The sequence below is a fragment of the Falco peregrinus genome, unplaced genomic scaffold (genome assembly GCF_023634155.1).
Source record: "Falco peregrinus isolate bFalPer1 unplaced genomic scaffold, bFalPer1.pri scaffold_19, whole genome shotgun sequence".
NCBI classification, from domain to species: Eukaryota; Metazoa; Chordata; class Aves; order Falconiformes; family Falconidae; genus Falco; species Falco peregrinus.
In genome coordinates this window covers 212450-236381 of record NW_026599591.1, presented here as the reverse complement: position 1 = coordinate 236381, position 23932 = coordinate 212450, and the positions used below count along the sequence as shown (strand labels likewise).

General features: G+C 53.6%; 1 protein-coding gene across 1 annotated transcript; it reads left to right on the top strand.

The window, feature by feature from the left end:
• Positions 1 to 8742: 8742 nt before the first annotated feature.
• On the top strand, positions 8743 to 15097 carry LOC129783294 (vigilin-like). Its single transcript, XM_055793295.1, has 8 exons — positions 8743 to 8877; positions 9798 to 9952; positions 10290 to 10505; positions 12147 to 12353; positions 12831 to 13046; positions 13885 to 14091; positions 14306 to 14413; positions 14975 to 15097. Exons 1-8 carry the CDS (start codon positions 8802 to 8804, stop codon positions 15095 to 15097), a joined length of 1308 nt encoding a protein of 435 aa, XP_055649270.1. The 5' UTR covers positions 8743 to 8801.
• The last annotated feature ends 8835 nt before the right edge of the window (positions 15098 to 23932 follow it).

Sequence of the window (23932 nt, the reverse complement as noted above, 5' to 3'; positions counted from 1 at the left end):
AAAACGGTAGCTTACTGCTCCAGGTGTCTTGCCACCTGTCAACTTCAACCTTTCCGGTTCAGGCGCTTGTACCTTTGCTTCCAACCACCCCCGAGAGCACAGCAGACTCCTCGGTAGACCCGGAACAGCTGATGAGCCTTTCAGAGGAAAGAAGGTAAAATGAGCTCCCTTTGTTTAAAATGAGAACTGATTCCAGTTGATCGTGGTTTTACCTCTCTAATAACACTGTGGAATATCAAGGTTTGCAGGGTCTTTCGTTTCAGGAAAATGAAAAGCAAAGAAACAGAAAGGGAAAACAGGTCTCTGGAGAAGAGGCTGAAAGCACACCAGAAGAGCAAAGGAGAGAAGAAAAGCTTTTCGAGATCAACCGCTGAAAAAATTCAGGAAGGTCAAGAAGCCCTTCCTGACCTTCCTGAAGAAGGTGTGTACCAGACACTGCTGTCCATCTTTCAAAACTCTCAACACTGCACTAAGGGCATGAACTATTTTTAGCGTGCACAAAGATGGCCCCAGATAGGAAGCAGACACCTGCCTTTTGGAAAAAAATGCGTGTCAGCAGGAAACTGCCATTCCCAGCGTTGCAGGTTTGGTTTTGCACTTATGGAAGTACTGTTTGCTCAAGGGTAAGCAGACACCTCGCCACAAGAGCCTCAATCCTTAGCTATTTACCTAGCTACCGAAATAAAGAGGCAAAGTAAGTCCCGCTGTTTTGTCCATGTTAGCAATCCTCACGCTGCCCTGTATCATCTGAATCCCAAATATGCAGCAACGTTGTTCCAGGTCACTACATACGCTTTAGATGCTGGCACTTTTTAAAAAGGCCGCGGCTCACCTGAGGTAATTTGGGGGCGGGTCGTGGTGTTTGTGGTGGTGGTGTGTGTATTGGGATGGACACTTTTTAGTTTCTTACTTCTTCTTCCCTTACCAGTAAACAGAGGTCTATTTCTCAAGATCTTGAGAAATGTCCTGAAAATAAGTTTTCATGACTTTTTTGTATATAGATGAATACTCTTTTAACGTACACTATTTCACTGGTGCTAGAAGTACTATATTCCACTTCACATGGCTTGTTTCAGTGACAGCCTTGTACCGTAAATTCATATCGTGTACCCCCTTTTTCCTGGGATCCACAAGTTGCGATGCCTGCAGTTTGTAGTCCCTGCATGCACAGGCTATCTGCCCTGGCTGAAACCTGACAGGATAACAAACGGTGATTGCTTCAGGCAGCTTCCCTATGCAGATGTCCCAGGAACCCCTTTGGAAGAGTAACCCAGAGAGGGTGCTTCAGGGAAGCCGCAGGCATGTCCAAAGCGCAGAACTAATGAGCAGGACATGCACGGGAGAGTCTGTGTTTAGTAGCCACCTTATAGCTTGAAGTGAGCGATTCTTATTTGCTTTCCAAATCCATTTTCCTCCTGCCTAACCCAATTGGAAGAGTGAGTTCCACCGCATTTTTTTGTGATGTACTGAATGTATTCTTTTTAAAATCAGGTGCCACCTTCTTGGCTTTGCTTCACGCTTTGTGCTGTCCCCTTTTTCTATGTACAAGAAACTGCACTGAAGACAGAGCGTTGATGGTTCTATTCAGCTGCAGGGGAACTGCCATGGAGGCTGTAAGAGAGGGGCAGGGCCGGGCGCAGGCCGGGGGGTTTATCCGTTCTGAGCCCCTCGACCCCTGCTGTGCATATCTGACAGCCCTGCCTCGCTCACAGCCGCTGTCCCAGAGGGAACAAAGCCCAGGAGAGAAAGTTCTCTGTCGGCTCAGGGGAAGCACACATGCATGGGTGCAGCACGCTCGTGTTGCAGCCAAAGTGATAAACCAGCCTTGCTTAGCACAGCTCTCCGTGCAAAAACCTCCGTGGCTGCAAGGATCTCAAGCCTCAACTCTGAGCGCTCGATGGAGCTCCCTCCCAGCCAGTCGAGATTCCCGACCGTCCTGACGTGGCGCTTTCCCTCCCAGCAGCGCCCATGCCCATTGAGTGCCTTTCGCTTGCAGCCGGCTGTAATGCCGGCATCACCCCTGCACTCCAGTTTTTGGCCTCTCTGAGTGTTGCTCACTAGAATAGCCCCGAGAGTGACACCCCCCCCCGCCCCGTGCCGGCTGCCCCCATTGTGTCCATAGGGATAGCGGTTTGCCTGCGGGCATGGTGGGATGGTGTTTCTTCCAGGAACCACATGGATGGCAGGGTGAGCCCGGGGGGGGCTTGCGCCGCCCGGGCTCAAAGCTGGGGAGGCGGATTCCCCGCTCGCAGGGACTGGGGGCGAGGGGAAGTGTTTTAGGGACGGACTGTGGGGGCCGGAGGGAGGGATTTGAGGGACGGACGCCGAGGAAGGCCTCCTGCCTGCAGAGATGGCTCTGGCCCAGGGCAGGGCCCTTCTCTGGATGCCACGGGGTCGATTGCAAAGGACCAGGCTGCCCCATGCAGGGAGCAGGTGCGTGCCGGGGCTGCCAGGGGGCCCTGCCTGGCTGTTCCCAGCCCAGCCCCGGCTGGGGCCAGCCCTGCGCTGCAGCCCTGGGGCCGAGGCGCAAGGAGCCGCGCATTGCTGAGGGTGCTGCACCCTGCCGGGCCCCGCCGCCAGCTGCCGGCTGCCCTGGGCTGCCCCTCGCTCTCCCCAGCTCTGCCTGCTGCCAGCGCCGGGGGCACCGCCACGGGGCTTGCCCCCTGCCCACAGCTGCCCTGACCCACGTCTGCAGCTGCACGTGGTGCCCACATCGCACAGCTGGGGCGGGGGTGGCAGGTCTCTCTGGTGGCAGCCTGGGACTGGGGGCAAAGCCAAGCCCATTCCTCGCTTGTGATCTTTGTCCCCAGGGAGAGCCAGTGCAGACGTGTGCTGCGCTGGAGAGTGTCGCGCAGGGAGGTGACGGCCGACTGCAGAGCAGCACTGAGACCTGCGTGACAGCAACGGCAGCCAGTGGCCGCAGAGCAGCCCAGGGGAGCTGGTTCCCTCGACGGGCCCCAAAGCAGCCTTCCTCAGCCCCTGCTTTTGGTGACGTGTGGAGCAGCGCAGGGATGTCTCTCAGGCTTCCAGGCCTGAGGAGGCTTTCCTCCTCAGGGGCACTGTTAGAAATCCCGCTCCCAGGATTAAAGCACCCCTCCCACCATGGATCCGAGGCTGTGTATCCAGCCCCCTGGAGCTGGGTACAGGTGCCCTGAGGGGTCTCTCTGGGAGGATGGGGCCACCTGCCTGGTGGCTCTGACACAGAAATGATGAGCTCAAGCCCTGTGACTGTGGCCGGCCGGTTCAAAGCCTCCGAGTGCCTCAGTCTTTCTGCCCAGGAGCGTTTATCCCAGGCACTGTTTCAGGGTGTGAAGATGGGTGCCGGTGATGTTCTGGTGCCTCCACATGGCTCCCACTTCAAGGTTACGATGCCTGAGGTCAGCGTCCCCCTGAAGGCCCTGACAGAGATCTCCAGGGACTTTGTGTTCCATTTTGTGTTGCCTTAGGGCTACAGCGTGCTGGGGTTTGGGGGCGACAAGGTTATGGTATGCCAGAGGTTAAGCGAGTGAAGCGTTAAAGCGTGTTATTGTTATGGACAGAATCTGGGTTTGTTGGCTCTGTATTCCTGGGGTTATGGTAGTGTGATCTTATTATGTGTTCTTTGTGTGGTTTTGGTTTGGTTTTTTTATGTGGAGAGTGCCTTTTTTCATGTTTTTGGCCTTTGCAGGGTTTGGATGGGGGCCTTTGGTTTGTATACAATGTTTCTTCTGGTTGTTTTTCTGCTGTCTGCTGTCTGGCGGTGTTTTTTCTGTCTTGTCGACCAGTAATGATGGTTTCTATATCTCCTGCAGGTCAGGCAGTGTTACTTCTGATGTGGTCTGACTCATTTCTGGTGAGTTGGTAGGTAGGTATGGAGGACTTGTGGTCCCTCCATGGAGAATGACTGCTAGAGGACTAAGAGGCAGATCTGTGGAGGGGTGAGAGGACTGCTGGCCCACAAGTAGTGACTGTCAGAGGACTACGTGTACTTGAATTTATGCGGGCTTCCAAATTCATGGTTGTTTATCCTGCCTTGAGGAATAGCCATGGGAAGTCACCAGCCATGCAGAAGAAGAAGATTCCCAAGCCTGTGTGGCTTTCTGGTTTTGCTTTCGAGTAAGAAAGTCTTGTCTCTCCGTGAGTACAACTAAACCGGTCAGTTTTGTTCACCACAGAAATCAGGGAGCAGAATTTTTGTGCTGTGCCTCACATGGCTGCCAGGGCATGGTGAGAAGCAGCAAGAGAATTCCTGCCTGGCACCTTCTCCAGGGGAGCAGTGCTGCACTTTCACCGGGTGAGCTCTGGTTCTGCATGAGTGCATAAGTTTTTGGTCAATTTCCTCACCACAGAAAGCAGGGAGCAGAACTTTTGTGCTTCTCCCCACATGGTTGCAAGGGCAGGGTGAGAAACAGCAAGAGAACTCCTTCCTTGCACCTTCTCTGTAGGACAAGGCCTCAAGGACAAGAGTCCAAGTACTGATAGCCTGATGAATAGAGACTTGTTAGAACTTGTAGGGCACAAGCCCTGGGAGCAAAGGAACAAGCTAACTGCAGACCCCTGAGCCGTCACAGTTGAGGAGGCAACCAGACGGACAGAGAAACAAGTAGCCAGATAAGGGAACAGATGGCGCCGGTATGTAATTAAGAAAGCCACGTAGAAAGAAACTCCCTAACCTTGGAATAAAAATTATTGCTAGGTCAAGATAAACTAGTAAGTACCTATTGTTCTAACGGTGTGCCTTAAATATTAACCAATCGGTGTTTCTTACGCTTAAGATTTAACCAATCAGGGTGTAATATGTAGAAGGTAGAAACATATATAATTGTAAGAAAATCACTAATAAAGGGACAACTTGCTTGCATCAAGCTGCGTCCCGTCTCTTCATTCGCCGCACTTCTCCAGGGGAGCAGTGTTGCGCTTTTACTTTTCCAAGGTGACTTCTTGGGTCTGTGTAATATTGCAAATGTGCCGTGTCAATTTTGCTCACCACAGAAATCAGGGAGCAGAACTTTTGTGCTGTGCCTCACACGTCTGCCAGGGCAGGTTGAGAAGCAGCCGGAGAATTCCTTTCTGGCACCTTCTCCAGGGGAATTTCCCATTTCCCAAGAGACTGCTGGTGCCGGCTGCAAGGGCGCTCCCAGATAAAGGGTGGTCTTGTGTGATGTTGGGGTTGGAATTGGTGATGTCTCCTTTCCTTAGTCTCGTTAAGGCTTTGCAGTGACAATTTGGTGCTTCGCTCCTATTGCTCTTTTGTCATATCGCTCACAATAGCTACTGCTGTTTCCTTTTATCATATTGCATGCTATTTTCCTGTATTATAATACAAGAAACTACCTTGGATATGTTTCAATGATTGATATATTTGATCGATTTGATGTGGAGTTCATCTTTGCTGGGTATCCAGTCAGTCAGCAAGACATAATTTGGTGTAGTGGGCAGCATATGAAGCAAAAATGTCTTTATTTAGGAAAAAAAAGGTTCCTCGACTTGCTGTTGTCAGGTGGGAACCATTGCCTTATGGTGTTTGGGCCAGAGTGGTCTGGTGGTGCTGGGCAGCTGGGCCATGCCAGGGACAGAGGGACGGGAGTAGGGGAGGGGGCGGGGGAAGGGGTTTAGGGACGGACGGGTGGGAATTGATGAAGGATTTTAGGGATGGACCGGGGTGGGCGGGGGTGTTTGTGGGTATGGGGGTGGTGGTGGTAGGGGTGTGTGTGTGCCCCACCCCGCAGCTCCCCTCGGCTGCTTCCTCCTCACCAGCACCTGCTCAGCACCCCAGAGGGGCTTCCCGGAGAGTTCCCGGAGAGCCGGGGAAGGGGCTGTCCTGCACCGCCCCTCCAGACGGGGGCCACGCAGGCAGACCCCCGAGCCCCGCCGAGGGAGGGCAGCGCCGCTGGCTGCCCCCCTCCCGCTGCGTCTCCTCACCTTTGCCCCGCGCCTCGCGCAGCCAGCGACCCCGACCGCCGCTCCCACGCGCGCACAGCTGGCGGGAAGAGGCGGGCCCCTCGGCCTCGTGCCCAGCACAGGCTTCGCTGCAGGCCTACGAGAGGTAAAGCCGGTCCTGGGGCACCATCTTGGTGAAGAGGAGAGAAGTGCGTGACCTGCCAACACAGGTGTGGCCCCGCCCCCATGTGCCCTTTGGTCGGTTGCTATGGGAACGAGTCGGGCTCTTCCCCTAGCAACCGGCTGACAAAGGGCACACAGGGGAGGGACCACCCGTATGTTGGGAGGTCACACACATCTCTCTTCTTGACCACGATGACGGCAGGCCCCTCGGCCTCGTGCCCAGCATAGGCTTAGCTGCGGGCCTACTAGAGGTAAGGCCGGTCCCGGGGCACGCGGTGGCACTGGCCGCGCAGGGCGGGCGGTGGGGGTTGGGGGTATAGCCTCAGCTATAGCGGGAGGAGGGTGCGGGCCCGTCTCTGCGGCCGGGCGGGTTGCGCTGCCTCCAACAAGACAGCGGCAGCAGAGAGACGGGCTCCGCAAGCGGGATGTCCAGCGAGCACCCGACTGCACTCTGTGGTCTCGGCCTTTCCCATTGGCGTGGTGTGGCCCACGTGCCGCCAGGGCAACCCTCCGCAGCGAGCGGGGGTGCGGGGGCTGCGCGGAGGGGCTCGGCCCACCGGCCTCCTGCACCCGCCCAACCTGCCGGCCTCCCCAGCCGCTCCCCCACGCAGTGGCCGCCCCGCACTGCGCCGGCAACGGGGAGCGCTCCGGCGGCACCCAGGGCACGGACAAAATCCCTGAGTCACGTCGCGCTCCCCCTGTCTGTGGCGGCTGCCCCGCGGGTTGGTGGGAGGGCCGGGGCCACCCCCGAGGGGACAGGGCTGCGGGGGGCGGTCGCCCAGTCGCCTCCCCGCCGCTCTCCGGTAACAATGGTAACTTTTTCTTTGGTAGGATAAGGGCAGTTGCTCTCGGTCAGGTAGCTAGTCTTTTTTTCCCAATGCACATTAAGCTGCTTCTGAAGAGGGTACGGCCTATTGGAAGAGAGATCTGTAACCCTGGATTTTACAGCTGTTATCAGAGTGCAGAGCCATCCCAGATAAGCCCCCCTGTGCGGTTCACACCTTGTCAAAGAAAATCAAGATGTGCTATTGGTTACAGTATTTCCGCTGATACTGCCTTTCCCAAAACATACTCTTCCCTTTGCATATAGAAGCATGTTAAGCTGATACAAGTGCACTTAGGATTGTGCTGCTGCGGGGATTCAGGTCATTCACCCAGGCCGCTACCAGTCAGGTGGTTAGAGCAGTCAGCAGCTGCACTGAGACCAGTCTAACATGTTCAAACTGAATGCGAGCGTATGGCTGAAAAAGTTCATTCGCCGTGGCTGTGAGGGTATCTGACAATTTGATCTGTGGGTTTCTGCAAAATACCCACTTCATGTGAAAGCATTGTTTCTCTTAAAAAAAAAAAAAAGAAAAGTACTAAACTATGGTTCACATTTGTTTTGTGTTCAAGAATGCTACAGAAGAAAATCCTCAGGCCTATACTGTGCAGAGCTTATCAAATGAACCTTACAGCAGGAGAGCAAGAGCCTGGCAGGTGTCCTCGTGGCTGTTTTGAAGCTGACAAGCAGTAAAGGCAGGATCTGGAAACTGCCTTTGCACTTCCCTTGCGGCCAGAAAGAGAGAAGTTGCAGATCCGTTGGTCCCATCCTTAGCAGGAGTGGGCACCCAGGCACGGCCTGAGCAGACACTGTAACAAGAAATACAAGCCTTTTAGCCCCTGTGGATCAAGCACAAGAGCAGCCTTCTTTCTGCAGCATTACCCTTAGGGAAATGCTGTGACATCCTTGACAAAGACATGCACTGCTGCAGAAAGTCCGGGGCTTTTCTGAAGTGGGCTGGGAAAGGCATGTTCACCCAGCATGTAAGGAGTCTCACTTGTCCAAGAGCATGTCACTGAGAGGCCCAGAGCCTGTAAAACTTTGGCAACACGGGTCTGTGCAAGAAGTAGGGAGGTGTTCTTTGTATTAAAATATGAAAACAGATAAAGTAGAGACAGGAAAGTAAAACCCAGCTGCAGGATTAGGCCTCTCTTCCTAATGTTCCTAACCTTGAGAGAAGAAACTGTTGGGCTGCATGATGTACTGTAGTGGGCTTTGCAGGTAGTTTTTTTGTTTGGGTGATTGTTTTTCGGGGGGGGGGGGCGCGTTCTAGAAGCAGTTCCAGCAGAGTCTGCTACCAGGAGGCTGTGGTATTTACTGTGGGCTGTGAGACTGTACGTGGAGCGGAAGGGAAGGTCACGCTCGGTAGAGCCTGTTGTGGGAGGGATTGCAGAGGAGCTGGAGACACCAGGAGCTGCTCTCTGGGCCCCAGGTGCTCATGCTCGGTTGGTAATCAAGGCGTAAGTTTTTCAGGAAGAGGCAGCATCCTGGGCTCTTTTTTGTTTTCTCTCCAGGGTTCCACAAGGGTCTTGCACTGCCTATGTGTACCTTGGGAGACTGGTTTTAAAACTGCACGCCATTAATACTTGATAGATTAATGAGAGTATGCTTTAACAGCTTGGGGTGTCCCCCTTTCCAAGAGGCTTCTTAGGTTGCACATCCTCTGCCTTCTTAACGAGGAGCTCTGGTTTTGATGCCCGCTGTGCTATGAGGAAAAATCCCCCCTGAGTTTCTGTGTGGTTCAGCAAGAGAACAGGGCAGCAGACTGGCCCTGTAGGCGCTTCTCAAGAGGCCGGCTGGAAAAGTGCTCAGTAAACACGTCTTTTGCCTTCCTGGAGTGACTTGTGTGCATCTTGAATGGTGCTGGTAATAGTGTTGCCTCCTCTGTCTCTTCCAGTGGCATACCCAGATTGTGTGTGTGCGTGGGAGGTCGACGATGAGCTCGGTGGCACTTTTGACCCAGGAGAGCTTTGCCGAACACCGCAGTGGCTTGACGCAGCAGCAGGTGAAAGGTGAGAAGACACAGCTGAGTTCCTGTGATGTGCCTCTAAATAGAAACTGCGCAGGCAAGGTTCCTTGCTGTTAGCCAAGCTCGCTCCATGCCTCCGGCTCCCCCTAAGTGTCCAGGTACGGCGTTCGCCATTCCTAGGCTGGCGGCCTGCCAGACTCTGGCTTTCCACCCACAGGAGCACATCGGTGGTGCTGCACAGTGCAGGGCCAGGCGGAGGCAAGCCTCAGATCTTCACAGAGCTCTGGCTAGCAACGCTGTCAGCCGTGGGGCAGGGCATGTGCAAGCATGGGTCATTGGGCTGCAAGAGAGCCTCGTGGGATCAGTGTGCTGGATTGTCACTTCCTCCTTTGCTCAGCCAGGTGTTGGGGAAAGTCATTATAACCGTATTGACTGACTCACTGATGGGTCTCGGCACCCATTCTCCAGCTGCGAGCTGGCCCGCTTGGCACAGCCCAGTGCACAGCTGAGTCGAACATAAGCTACAGGCTTTCCCTGGACTCTGCCCCAACTAGAGTGCTTCTGCTTCTCTCTGCCTTCTTCCTGGGCATGTGTCTGTCTTGTCCCCTTCTGACCTACAGCCTTGCTGTGTCCCTTTGATTTCTTTCTGCTTGGCCTGTTGTCCCCTGATGAAGCTCCTCCTCTCAACAAAGTTGGCGATAATGTGCTTGTTTGCTGCCACCATTCACTTGCACGGTTGCTTCCTGCATCCATGGCGGCACCTGCTGCAGTCTGTGCTGTGCTGAGCTCAGCTGTGCTCCCGACTCGGCTGCTCTCCACAAGCATAACTGTAGCAGGATGAATAGTAGTGCACAAGTCCTTTGTTGTCCCTCTTTGATGATGCCTCAATAGAGTTGCACTGCCTATGAATGGGGGCGTTTCTGTGGGGAGAGCATCTCATTTGCCTTGTTTGCTTCACCGCAGTAACAGCTTTAAACTCTGAAGAAGAGAAGGATCCTCCCACCTACGAGGAAGCCTTCCCTGCGCTCCCTGAGAAAGCACCATGTTTGGAAGCTGCCCGGGAACCTGCTGGGCCCTGGAGCAAAATCCGGCCAATAAAGGCTTCTGTCATCACTCAGGTTGGTGGGAGTGGGTGTCTTATCTCCCTCCTTTTCATCCCTCCAAAAAGTAGGTGAAGTGAAGCTTTCCCTGGAGTATGAAATCCCTTAGTGTGTCAGAGTAACTGCCTCTTTGCTGTCCTTTGCCCTGGCGCACAAGGAAGACTGCAGCTGAATGCTAGGACTGCTCTGGAGGGGGAGGGATGTGTTGAAAAACTGCCCAGAAGAAGCTCTGCATCCCTGTTGCACAGATAGCTGGAACAGGCCTGAAGGGAGGATTGCAGAGGGAGGCACTGACAATCCAAAGCACACTGACACCTTGCTGTGCCCTGCTTGTGTCTGTCCCGTGGCTGAGCAGGTGTTCCATGTGCCACTGGAGGAGAGGAAATACAAGGGCATGAATCAGTTTGGAGAAGGCGAGCAGGCCAAGATCTGCCTTGACATCATGCGGAAGACGGGAGCTCACCTGGAGCTGTCTCTCGCAAAGGACCAGGGCCTTTCGATCGTGGTCTCTGGCAAGGCGGAAGCAGTCACGAAGGCTCGGAAGCAGATTGTCGCTCGACTGCAGACTCAGGTGAGGGCATCTAACTGTTTCTGCCTTCGTCTTTGCTCTTCCCCAAGACTCGCAAATGCTTTGAGACCCTTGGGCCCGTGTGCTTGTAAGCCAAAGAGGTATGACTAACTCAGCTTTGCTGTACGTTTTCAAAGCACCCAACTGGCAATTTGGAATGGGAATGAGGCTTAAAATAGGGTTCCAAGGTAATTACAGGCCGTGGTGTTGCATGAAGCGTGGAGTCTGCGATCTCTGGAACATTTGAGTTGCAACCAGTGACTTTGTGCTGAGGTGCTGGTGCTGGAGGGGGTGCAGGAGCCTCACACACAAAGCTAGTAGTGTGTGAGAACGGGACTGTGCTTTTCCTGAAGTCCTTCAGAGGAGAACGTGGAAGGCTGGGAGAAAGAAAAGTAGAGGAAAGGAAGTCCTGCCAAAAGCCAAAAGCTTCGGGTCAGGGTTCTGCATTGTGTAACTCAAGGCACACTGGTAAGGAGCCACAACCCTGTTGTTTCGGTTGCTTCAGTCCTCTAGGTTTTGATCTCTTACCTTAAGGTTCTTGAGCTCATAGTCAAGGTGGTAGCTCTTGTTAGGATGTATCGCAGCCAGGTGTTGCAGTGTGTTTTAAAGCATAATGCCAAAGGTAGGTAATGCAATGTTAATACCATGTCTGCTTAGCGCTGTTCAGCCCCTGTGTCATACCCTGCCAGAGGAAAGAGAAAGGAACGAAACCCTACATCCACAATGTGCATCTGAAAAAACAGTTCAGGTCGTGCCGCCACAGACCCGTGAGCCACTGTTCTCAAATATACCTCCTTCTGCCCTGGCCCCAGGTCTGGAAGGTGTGTCTGTATTCCAGCTTCTCTTGGGCTTGGCTAGCTTCAGGACAGGAGCACAGAGCTGAAAAGTCACACCGAGTGATCTTTTCTTCATCTTTTATTTTTCCATTATAGCTTGAATGTTCATTGTCTGATTGCTGTTAGTGGTTACCTAATCACAGGGATCAGGAGCATGATAGCAGTCATCAGCTACCAGACCTGTAAAAACTCAGTGAGAAGGGAAGAAGTCAGGAAGCCCTTGTATAGAGCAGCCCTTTAATGGTAGATTGAGAAGGACCCCTTTTGCATGTGGGGCCTTCTAGAAGCAGTCCCAGGAGCAGCATGTGCTACACTTGAAGACGCCTTAGCACTTAAGTAGCGGTAAGCATCTGCTAGCTGCCTGCCTCCTGCAGTAGGTTTCTGGTGTTGAATTTCTCTTTCCTAGGAGTCGTACTGTATGTCTTGTTCTCTGTAGCCTTGGCAGCAGATGCCAGAGTTCAGATAAACTCCAGCTGTGCGCTGCCATCTCAGTTGTTGCCTGGTGTCTTACACTGGAGGAGAGGCACCTCCTCGTCTGTGTCGGAAGGCCTTTGCTAATTCAGAGTACTGCTCCTGTGCAAACAGAAGGGTTTTGAGGGAAAGGTGGGCTTTATACTCCTGGCATAGAGGCACTGTAGATCAGCTGGTACAGTGTCAGCCCTCGGACAGAATGTGCTGGGAAGGCGTTGTGTTTGCTCTGAGGAGCAGTACCGCTGAGCAGCGTCTACCTTGCTTTCCCTGGCTCTGTTCCTGTGGATCTGCCAGTGCAGGCAAGGCTTTTCACAGATGCTTGGTTCTTCTGCCGCAGGCTTCAGCGACAGTTGCCATCCCCAAGGAGCACCACCGTTTTGTCATTGGAAAGAAGGGTGAGAGGCTGCAGGACCTGAAGCTCAAAACTGCAACCAAAATGCAGGTCCCCCGCCCAGATGACCCCAGCAACCAGATCAAGATCAGCGGCACTAAAGAAGGGATTGAGAAGGCCCGGCACGAGATCCTGCTTATCTCCGCTGAGCAGGTACCTCAGTACTGTGATCTCTCTCATGGCATTAGCTGGTCAGCCTTTTTGCTTCCCCACGGTATAGTCGGAGTTTGTAGCCACCGTGGCTACAGTCAGTGGCTAACGTTAGCCTGAACGGAGACGTATACTGTGCCACTCGCCGGCTGTATGAGCACCGCTGCCAGGTCCTGAAACTTCTTGTGCTGCGTTTTGTCCATCTCTGAAGCCCAAACAAGCATTTGATAGTTGAAGTGAAGCGTCTTAGGTGCCAGCTGGGATAAGGCAGGAGATCACAGGGGTGAATATCGTAAACAAGGAGCAGCAGCAGCAACCGTATTTGTAGATTGAAAGAGGTGGAGATCTACAAGCCCGCAAACTGAGAAGGTTGCTTGGGCCAGAGTGTCAGGCAGGACACCCCTGGGAACTTAGCTGTGCCTGGCAGAGACTGTAATATAGAGGGCAGTTCCCACCAAGGTCTGTTGTGGGCTCTTCCAGGATAAGCGTGCCGTGGAGCGGCTGGACGTGGAGAAAGTGTACCACCCTTTCATTGCTGGCCCTTACAACAAGCTGGTGAGGGAGCTCATGCAGGACACAGGGACGCGCATCAACATTCCTCCACCCAGTGTCAACAAGACCGAGATAGTCTTCACCGGAGAAAAGGAGCAACTAGCCCAGGCTGTGGCTCGCGTTAAGAAGATCTATGAGGAGAAGGTACGGATGGTCCATAAAGCTTCCCACCTTCCCCTGGCACCCGCTCCTAGGCACTCTTCCCTTCTTGTTCTACTTTTGTGCATCCCTCGGTTGCATCTGGCTCAGCAGCCCTTGCAGTACATGACCCCGAATCCTACCGTTTCCTCACTCGGCAGAGTGGGAGCTGGGCTGATACTATCCGGGAGGTGACAGATTTCTGGCTTTTCTGTATCGTGGGACTTAGCAGGCCACCAAGAGCTCCCCTGGCTGTTGTTCACACTAAGGAAGGAAAGAAGTGTGAAGCCTACAGTGGTGGCCAGCTGACAGTATCAAAGTTGCTACATAAGCAGAAGTTGCTGAAGAGTGAATGTCACTCCAGTTTATTTCCCACAGCCAACGCTGCTGTGAATATCCTTGTTGTGGGTTGCTGGGCTGTTTCTCCTCGTGGTTAGGTCTGTATTTGTACCGGTCTGGATTTCAACAATCGGCTTATAGCCTGCACAGTGTTGCATCACAGCACTGCCTGGGAGACGGCTGGGAGTTGAACCCTGTTGTCCAACGGGGGGACGGGGACGACGACAACGACATGCCTGTGTGTGTGTGTGTGGTCTCTTGCATGCCGTGTCCCAGGGAGCTTGACCCAGCATACTAGTTTTGTACTTCCCCTGTGAATTTTTGAGCACAAGGCTTTCTGTAGGCAGGGGTCCAAGGGGTGCTAGGGTACTGCCGAGCCACTGTGCTCAGCTTGGCTTTGCTCTTTGCTGGGTGCAGAGTTTGACTGCATCTTGTGCCTCTTCCTGTCGCTCTTGTCCTTCCCCGCCCCCTTGCGATTGATGCCTCAGTGTCTCTGCCCCTACAGAAAAAGAAGACTACTACTATTGCAGTGGAGGTGAAGAAGTCCCAGCACAAGTATGTCATCGGCCCCAAGGGGAATTCCCTGCAGGAGATCTTGGAGAAGACTGGAGTCTCTGTCGAGATCCCACCCACTGACAGTAGCTCGGAGACGCTGATACTGCGAGGCGAGCCTGAAAAACTTGGGCAAGCATTGGCTGAAGTCTATGCAAAGGTACTGACAAGATGGGCTAGGCCTCCTTTGAAGGTCCCGCGAAGATACATTTGTGAGCACTGACAGGTGTAGCGGGGGTGGTCTCTCTTGGGCCATTAGAGGTGCAGCTTAGAAGTCAATACCGGAGGTGCAGCATGGGAATTGGAACTGAATTGTTGTGAAGGCCTCTCCCAGTTTGTCCATCAAACAGCTTCTCTGTTTTTCTGTCTCTCAGGCCAACAGTTTTACCGTCTCCTCGGTCTCTGCCCCCTCTTGGCTTCATCGTTTCATTATTGGAAAGAAAGGACAGAACCTGGCCAAAATAACTCAGCAGATGCCAAAGGTATGGATGAGCTGGTTAGCTTAGCACCCCCGGCGTAGAAAAAGGTTTAGTCCAGATCACTCGTCACGGAAGAGAGAGGTGTCTTCTAGCGTGGGTAAACCCAGGGGGAAATGACACAGATCTTTGCTGTTCAAGGGAACCCTCTCTTTTACTGCTGCAAACACTGCTCCTCCTATGTTATTGTCATGGGTTGAGCCCTTCCGAGGAAGCTTTATGTGGTGCTGTTTTGAGAACTGATGTAGTAGGATACCTGGAAATGGCGAGTGCAGCGAGGCTTCTCCCTGGTGAGTTAGACGGTATCTAGATAAAGGCTAGATGAGTAAACTTCTCCAAAGCCCTTGCAGAAACTGGGACAGCACCAGAGCCTTGGGCTCTAGGCACTGCCATATGGCCGAAATCGTTAAGTTACTGACTTGTAAAATTGTGGGGATTTTGTTTGGGCTTTTTGGGAAGGAGCGCATCTCTTAGTGGCAGGGATGGATGGTGTAGGCCTGACCAAGAGCATTGGCCTGGCTTGGATCTTGGCAAATTCTTAAGAGATTCATTGTCTTTCACCTCAAGGTTCACATCAAATTCACTGGAGGAGAGGATAACATCACTTTGGAAGGACCTACAGAAGATGTGCATGTGGCTCAGGAACAGATTGAAGCCATGGTCAAGGAACTGGTGAGCTGGAGTTACTAGTTCCGGTAAGAAACTGGGGGAAGAAGGGGCAACAGAGCAGAGGGCCCCTGCTTAGGGCCAGAAAAAATTAGAACTTGGTTTTTGGCAATTGTTCATTGAAACACGTACTTTGTGTGCTAACGCAAACTGTCAGCATTCCTAGAGTTGTATGTAACATGCTGCCTGTGTGGCTGAGGGCTGCCCAGCAAGTGTGATGTGTGTGAGAGACACAGTTTAACTGTGAAGTGAGTGGGGAGTCCCGATCTGCGTTTCCGTGTTCCCTGCGAGGGGGCCGGCCAGAGACGGACGAAGCGATTGAAAAGTCAACGTATGAAGTGGTGGAATGCACTATTAGATACTAGAATGGGGAACTGTGGACCAAACACTAGAACGAATATCATTTGGGAAAAGCACAAACGCGAGGCCCCAGGTCAGTAAAGGGGAGTCAGAGGTCTTGGGAATACAGCCTATTAAACCCTGTTCCACAGGCAGTAACGTAACATTTGAGAACTGAACGGCAAGTCAGGAAGATCCTTTCTTGCTGTGGCAGGCTGCTTGTGTAAGGCTTTTATTGTCTGCCGAGGCTGCTGGAGTAAATGAAGAGAACCAGTCCTTTGGGCAGGAGCACTGATTCAAGGCACTTTGTAAAGCGTTCCCCAAAGCAAGGGCAACCAAGTCACGCCTCGTCCTGGCTTTGTGGCTTTAGCAGTGCTTCCTGGCTCTTATTGTTGCAGGTGCTGTTTTCCTGCCTGAAGCCCCGGGGCTCCTGGGTAGCCACCACCCCCCCAGCCTGCAGCTGATGTCCTCAATAAAATGATCTTTCCTCTCTTCTGACTACGTCTGCCATGTGATAATTGGGGACTGGGCAGATATTGTTTGCTGGTGCGTCCTAGGGGAGGACTTTGGGATCATCCCTTGGCCCAGACTCCTTGCCAGTGGGCATCACGGCTGAGCTTTAGGACTCACAGCACAGTCACACAGGGAGGTGGGGGCCGGATGGCACCTCTGGAGGTGTCACTGTCCCCTCAGCTCCTGCTCGGATTCTGGCTAAGACACAGCCTGTGCTCAGGCTCGATGGATGCTCCACTGGGGAGCAGCGCCATTAGCTCAGAGCCGGGACAACACGCAGGCAGACATGGTGCCGCCGCTGACCATCACCTGCAGCTTGCTGTCCCCTGCGGCCGTCATCCCTGCACACTGACTGCCGGGCAGTTTCTCCAGACACCCACGCTCAGGGCAACGGTATAAAGCAAACTGCCATGCTGGCCACTACAAATACGTCGGCTCGCCCAAAAAGCTTTTCTAGCAGCTCCAACAGCAGCCGGACTGCTGAGGCTTTTGTGCGTCCCAGTGTGATACGGGAGACGCCCGCACCCTGATGGAGGACGAAGGATGAGCACTCTCACCATCAACCAGCTAACTGTTGCTCATAGGCTGCTGTGGTTCAAGCGGGGCCGCCAGCTGTGCAACACACAGCTGCTCCCTCCCTCCCTCCCTCCCCAGGGGGATGGCAGGGGCAACTGGGAGGCTCAAAGGGAGAAAACTCGTAGGCTGAGACCAAGGCTTTGATGTGTGCAGGGGAACGTGCTGGTGCAGTTTGTGATTGAAAACTGCGGGGACATCTTTGGGGAGGAGGTGGCCGGCCTCTCCCCTCCATCAGCCGAGGAGGTGCCAGCACCTGTGGACAGGTGCACAGGTATGAGGAGGGGCTGAGGGTTTTCAAAATCTGGGGCTTCTGGTCCAATTCCTTATTGTGCTGCTGGTGGATTTTTTTTGGTTTAGGTGTTGTCCACTTCCACGAGGTCACTTTGCTGCACGTGCTTTTGTGTTCCACGGGTGCGTTTGGAAGATCAAAGGAGCCGTGCAGGTGAAGCAAACGCAGAGCCCCAGGCAAAAGACTTCTTGCACACAGCACCCTCTCTGTTCATCCTCTACAAAGAAGCAGGGGCAGGTATGGTGGTGAAATCAGAAATAGTAGAGGGATGTCAGGCCAACAAACACTGACACGTTTCTCATGTATGACAGTAGTTTCTGATAGGTCCAAGCAGCTGCTGTGCCTCCTCCTGTCATTAGATCCCTTGTCTGTTTGACTTTTCCCACCCTGTAATGATAGAGAAGAAAAAACAGAAAGGTTGTTTCTCAGATGCATTGGGAATGTGCTTAATCAATCTAAATACTTACAAGAAGTCAAATACAAAATCGCAGATTTAAAAATAAAAGGCTCACGCCCCAGAATGGGATAATGCTGCCCAAGGGATAACGGCAGAACCGTGTCCCAGGAAGGCAGAAGAAAGCCCAGCAGAACGAAGCTGGCAAGGGTCTGTCCTACCCTCCAAGACCCCTCCAGTTTGTGGTGCCCCAGCCCGCGAGAAGGGGCAGCCCATCATCCCAATTCATCAGAGCTCCTGAAGCCTATCTTACGACCGTGCAAAATGTGGATAATGCAAAGCAACCAAAGGGATCTTATTTGAGGAGCTAAGGTAGCAATTTGGAAAACGGTAGCTTACTGCTCCAGGTGTCTTGCCACCTGTCAACTTCAACCTTTCCGGTTCAGGCGCTTGTACCTTTGCTTCCAACCACCCCCGAGAGCACAGCAGACTCCTCGGTAGACCCGGAACAGCTGATGAGCCTTTCAGAGGAAAGAAGGTAAAATGAGCTCCCTTTGTTTAAAATGAGAACTGATTCCAGTTGATCGTGGTTTTACCTCTCTAATAACACTGTGGAATATCAAGGTTTGCAGGGTCTTTCGTTTCAGGAAAATGAAAAGCAAAGAAACAGAAAGGGAAAACAGGTCTCTGGAGAAGAGGCTGAAAGCACACCAGAAGAGCAAAGGAGAGAAGAAAAGCTTTTCGAGATCAACCGCTGAAAAAATTCAGGAAGGTCAAGAAGCCCTTCCTGACCTTCCTGAAGAAGGTGTGTACCAGACACTGCTGTCCATCTTTCAAAACTCTCAACACTGCACTAAGGGCATGAACTATTTTTAGCGTGCACAAAGATGGCCCCAGATAGGAAGCAGACACCTGCCTTTTGGAAAAAAATGCGTGTCAGCAGGAAACTGCCATTCCCAGCGTTGCAGGTTTGGTTTTGCACTTATGGAAGTACTGTTTGCTCAAGGGTAAGCAGACACCTCGCCACAAGAGCCTCAATCCTTAGCTATTTACCTAGCTACCGAAATAAAGAGGCAAAGTAAGTCCCGCTGTTTTGTCCATGTTAGCAATCCTCACGCTGCCCTGTATCATCTGAATCCCAAATATGCAGCAACGTTGTTCCAGGTCACTACATACGCTTTAGATGCTGGCACTTTTTAAAAAGGCCGCGGCTCACCTGAGGTAATTTGGGGGCGGGTCGTGGTGTTTGTGGTGGTGGTGTGTGTATTGGGATGGACACTTTTTAGTTTCTTACTTCTTCTTCCCTTACCAGTAAACAGAGGTCTATTTCTCAAGATCTTGAGAAATGTCCTGAAAATAAGTTTTCATGACTTTTTTGTATATAGATGAATACTCTTTTAACGTACACTATTTCACTGGTGCTAGAAGTACTATATTCCACTTCACATGGCTTGTTTCAGTGACAGCCTTGTACCGTAAATTCATATCGTGTACCCCCTTTTTCCTGGGATCCACAAGTTGCGATGCCTGCAGTTTGTAGTCCCTGCATGCACAGGCTATCTGCCCTGGCTGAAACCTGACAGGATAACAAACGGTGATTGCTTCAGGCAGCTTCCCTATGCAGATGTCCCAGGAACCCCTTTGGAAGAGTAACCCAGAGAGGGTGCTTCAGGGAAGCCGCAGGCATGTCCAAAGCGCAGAACTAATGAGCAGGACATGCACGGGAGAGTCTGTGTTTAGTAGCCACCTTATAGCTTGAAGTGAGCGATTCTTATTTGCTTTCCAAATCCATTTTCCTCCTGCCTAACCCAATTGGAAGAGTGAGTTCCACCGCATTTTTTTGTGATGTACTGAATGTATTCTTTTTAAAATCAGGTGCCACCTTCTTGGCTTTGCTTCACGCTTTGTGCTGTCCCCTTTTTCTATGTACAAGAAACTGCACTGAAGACAGAGCGTTGATGGTTCTATTCAGCTGCAGGGGAACTGCCATGGAGGCTGTAAGAGAGGGGCAGGGCCGGGCGCAGGCCGGGGGGTTTATCCGTTCTGAGCCCCTCGACCCCTGCTGTGCATATCTGACAGCCCTGCCTCGCTCACAGCCGCTGTCCCAGAGGGAACAAAGCCCAGGAGAGAAAGTTCTCTGTCGGCTCAGGGGAAGCACACATGCATGGGTGCAGCACGCTCGTGTTGCAGCCAAAGTGATAAACCAGCCTTGCTTAGCACAGCTCTCCGTGCAAAAACCTCCGTGGCTGCAAGGATCTCAAGCCTCAACTCTGAGCGCTCGATGGAGCTCCCTCCCAGCCAGTCGAGATTCCCGACCGTCCTGACGTGGCGCTTTCCCTCCCAGCAGCGCCCATGCCCATTGAGTGCCTTTCGCTTGCAGCCGGCTGTAATGCTGGCATCACCCCTGCACTCCAGTTTTTGGCCTCTCTGAGTGTTGCTCACTAGAATAGCCCCGAGAGTGACACCCCCCCCCGCCCCGTGCCGGCTGCCCCCATTGTGTCCATAGGGATAGCGGTTTGCCTGCGGGCATGGTGGGATGGTGTTTCTTCCAGGAACCACATGGATGGCAGGGTGAGCCCGGGGGGGGCTTGCGCTGCCCGGGCTCAAAGCTGGGGAGGCGGATTCCCCGCTCGCAGGGACTGGGGGCGAGGGGAAGTGTTTTAGGGACGGACTGTGGGGGCCGGAGGGAGGGATTTGAGGGACGGACGCCGAGGAAGGCCTCCTGCCTGCAGAGATGGCTCTGGCCCAGGGCAGGGCCCTTCTCTGGATGCCACGGGGTCGATTGCAAAGGACCAGGCTGCCCCATGCAGGGAGCAGGTGCGTGCCGGGGCTGCCAGGGGGCCCTGCCTGGCTGTTCCCAGCCCAGCCCCGGCTGGGGCCAGCCCTGCGCTGCAGCCCTGGGGCCGAGGCGCAAGGAGCCGCGCATTGCTGAGGGTGCTGCACCCTGCCGGTCCCCGCCGCCAGCTGCCGGCTGCCCTGGGCTGCCCCTCGCTCTCCCCAGCTCTGCCTGCTGCCAGCGCCGGGGGCACCGCCACGGGGCTTGCCCCCTGCCCACAGCTGCCCTGACCCACGTCTGCAGCTGCACGTGGTGCCCACATCGCACAGCTGGGGCGGGGGGTGGCAGGTCTCTCTGGTGGCAGCCTGGGACTGGGGGCAAAGCCAAGCCCATTCCTCGCTTGTGATCTTTGTCCCCAGGGAGAGCCAGTGCAGACGTGTGCTGCGCTGGAGAGTGTCGCGCAGGGAGGTGACGGCCGACTGCAGAGCAGCACTGAGACCTGCGTGACAGCAACGGCAGCCAGTGGCCGCAGAGCAGCCCAGGGGAGCTGGTTCCCTCGACGGGCCCCAAAGCAGCCTTCCTCAGCCCCTGCTTTTGGTGACGTGTGGAGCAGCGCAGGGATGTCTCTCAGGCTTCCAGGCCTGAGGAGGCTTTCCTCCTCAGGGGCACTGTTAGAAATCCCGCTCCCAGGATTAAAGCACCCCTCCCACCATGGATCCGAGGCTGTGTATCCAGCCCCCTGGAGCTGGGTACAGGTGCCCTGAGGGGTCTCTCTGGGAGGATGGGGCCACCTGCCTGGTGGCTCTGACACAGAAATGATGAGCTCAAGCCCTGTGACTGTGGCCGGCCGGTTCAAAGCCTCCGAGTGCCTCAGTCTTTCTGCCCAGGAGCGTTTATCCCAGGCACTGTTTCAGGGTGTGAAGATGGGTGCCGGTGATGTTCTGGTGCCTCCACATGGCTCCCACTTCAAGGTTACGATGCCTGAGGTCAGCGTCCCCCTGAAGGCCCTGACAGAGATCTCCAGGGACTTTGTGTTCCATTTTGTGTTGCCTTAGGGCTACAGCGTGCTGGGGTTTGGGGGCGACAAGGTTATGGTATGCCAGAGGTTAAGCGAGTGAAGCGTTAAAGCGTGTTATTGTTATGGACAGAATCTGGGTTTGTTGGCTCTGTATTCCTGGGGTTATGGTAGTGTGATCTTATTATGTGTTCTTTGTGTGGTTTTGGTTTGGTTTTTTTATGTGGAGAGTGCCTTTTTTCATGTTTTTGGCCTTTGCAGGGTTTGGATGGGGGCCTTTGGTTTGTATACAATGTTTCTTCTGGTTGTTTTTCTGCTGTCTGCTGTCTGGCGGTGTTTTTTCTGTCTTGTCGACCAGTAATGACGGTTTCTATATCTCCTGCAGGTCAGGCAGTGTTACTTCTGATGTGGTCTGACTCATTTCTGGTGAGTTGGTAGGTAGGTATGGAGGACTTGTGGTCCCTCCATGGAGAATGACTGCTAGAGGACTAAGAGGCAGATCTGTGGAGGGGTGAGAGGACTGCTGGCCCACAAGTAGTGACTGTCAGAGGACTACGTGTACTTGAATTTATGCGGGCTTCCAAATTCATGGTTGTTTCTCCTGCCTTGAGGAATAGCCATGGGAAGTCACCAGCCATGCAGAAGAAGAAGATTCCCAAGCCTGTGTGGCTTTCTGGTTTTGCTTTCGAGTAAGAAAGTCTTGTCTCTCCGTGAGTACAACTAAACCGGTCAGTTTTGTTCACCACAGAAATCAGGGAGCAGAATTTTTGTGCTGTGCCTCACATGGCTGCCAGGGCATGGTGAGAAGCAGCAAGAGAATTCCTGCCTGGCACCTTCTCCAGGGGAGCAGTGCTGCACTTTCACCGGGTGAGCTCTGGTTCTGCATGAGTGCATAAGTTTTTGGTCAATTTCCTCACCACAGAAAGCAGGGAGCAGAACTTTTGTGCTTCTCCCCACATGGTTGCAAGGGCAGGGTGAGAAACAGCAAGAGAACTCCTTCCTTGCACCTTCTCTGTAGGACAAGGCCTCAAGGGCAAGAGTCCAAGTACTGATAGCCTGATGAATAGAGACTTGTTAGAACTTGTAGGGCACAAGCCCTGGGAGCAAAGGAACAAGCTAACTGCAGACCCCTGAGCCGTCACAGTTGAGGAGGCAACCAGACGGACAGAGAAACAAGTAGCCAGATAAGGGAACAGATGGCGCCAATATGTAATTAAGAAAGCCGCGTAGAAAGAAACTCCCTAACCTTGGAATAAAAATTATTGCTAGGTCAAGATAAACTAGTAAGTACCTATTGTTCTAACGGTGTGCCTTAAATATTAACCAATCGGTGTTTCTTACGCTTAAGATTTAACCAATCAGGGTGTAATATGTAGAAGGTAGAAACATATATAATTGTAAGAAAATCACTAATAAAGGGACAACTTGCTTGCATCAAGCTGCGTCCCGTCTCTTCATTCGCCGCACTTCTCCAGGGGAGCAGTGTTGCGCTTTTACTTTTCCAAGGTGACTTCTTGGGTCTGTGTAATATTGCAAATGTGCCGTGTCAATTTTGCTCACCACAGAAATCAGGGAGCAGAACTTTTGTGCTGTGCCTCACACGTCTGCCAGGGCAGGTTGAGAAGCAGCCGGAGAATTCCTTTCTGGCACCTTCTCCAGGGGAATTTCCCATTTCCCAAGAGACTGCTGGTGCCGGCTGCAAGGGCGCTCCCAGATAAAGGGTGGTCTTGTGTGATGTTGGGGTTGGAATTGGTGATGTCTCCTTTCCTTAGTCTCGTTAAGGCTTTGCAGTGACAATTTGGTGCTTCGCTCCTATTGCTCTTTTGTCATATCGCTCACAATAGCTACTGCTGTTTCCTTTTATCATATTGCATGCTATTTTCCTGTATTATAATACAAGAAACTACCTTGGATATGTTTCAATGATTGATATATTTGATCGATTTGATGTGGAGTTCATCTTTGCTGGGTATCCAGTCAGTCAGCAAGACATAATTTGGTGTAGTGGGCAGCATATGAAGCAAAAATGTCTTTATTTAGGAAAAAAAAGGTTCCTCGACTTGCTGTTGTCAGGTGGGAACCATTGCCTTATGGTGTTTGGGCCAGAGTGGTCTGGTGGTGCTGGGCAGCTGGGCCATGCCAGGGACAGAGGGACGGGAGTAGGGGAGGGGGCGGGGGAAGGGGTTTAGGGACGGACGGGTGGGAATTGATGAAGGATTTTAGGGATGGACCGGGGTGGGCGGGGGTGTTTGTGGGTATGGGGGTGGTGGTGGTAGGGGTGTGTGTGTGCCCCACCCCGCAGCTCCCCTCGGCTGCTTCCTCCTCACCAGCACCTGCTCAGCACCCCAGAGGGGCTTCCCGGAGAGTTCCCGGAGAGCCGGGGAAGGGGCTGTCCTGCACCGCCCCTCCAGACGAGGGCCACGCAGGCAGACCCCCGAGCCCCGCCGAGGGAGGGCAGCGCCGCTGGCTGCCCCCCTCCCGCCGCGTCTCCTCACCTTTGCCCCGCGCCTCGCGCAGCCAGCGACCCCGACCGCCGCTCCCACGCGCGCACAGCTGGCGGGAAGAGGCGGGCCCCTCGGCCTCGTGCCCAGCACAGGCTTCGCTGCAGGCCTACGAGAGGTAAAGCCGGTCCCGGGGCACCATCTTGGTGAAGAGGAGAGAAGTGCGTGACCTGCCAACACAGGTGTGGCCCTGCCCCCATGTGCCCTTTGGTCGGTTGCTATGGGAACGAGTCGGGCTCTTCCCCTAGCAACCGGCTGACAAAGGGCACACAGGGGAGGGACCACCCGTATGTTGGGAGGTCACACACATCTCTCTTCTTGACCACGATGACGGCAGGCCCCTCGGCCTCGTGCCCAGCATAGGCTTAGCTGCGGGCCTACTAGAGGTAAGGCCGGTCCCGGGGCACGCGGTGGCACTGGCCGCGCAGGGCGGGCGGTGGGGGTTGGGGGTATAGC

Coding starts and splice junctions, on each gene's coding strand:
- LOC129783294 (XM_055793295.1), top strand. CDS start 8,802: ATGAGCTCGGTGGCACTTTTGACCCAGGAGAGCTTTGCCGAACACCGC. Junction 14,092..14,305: donor TGGCTGAAGTCTATGCAAAG/GTACTGACAAGA, acceptor TCTGTCTCTCAG/GCCAACAGTTTTACCGTCTC. Junction 14,414..14,974: donor TAACTCAGCAGATGCCAAAG/GTATGGATGAGC, acceptor TTTCACCTCAAG/GTTCACATCAAATTCACTGG.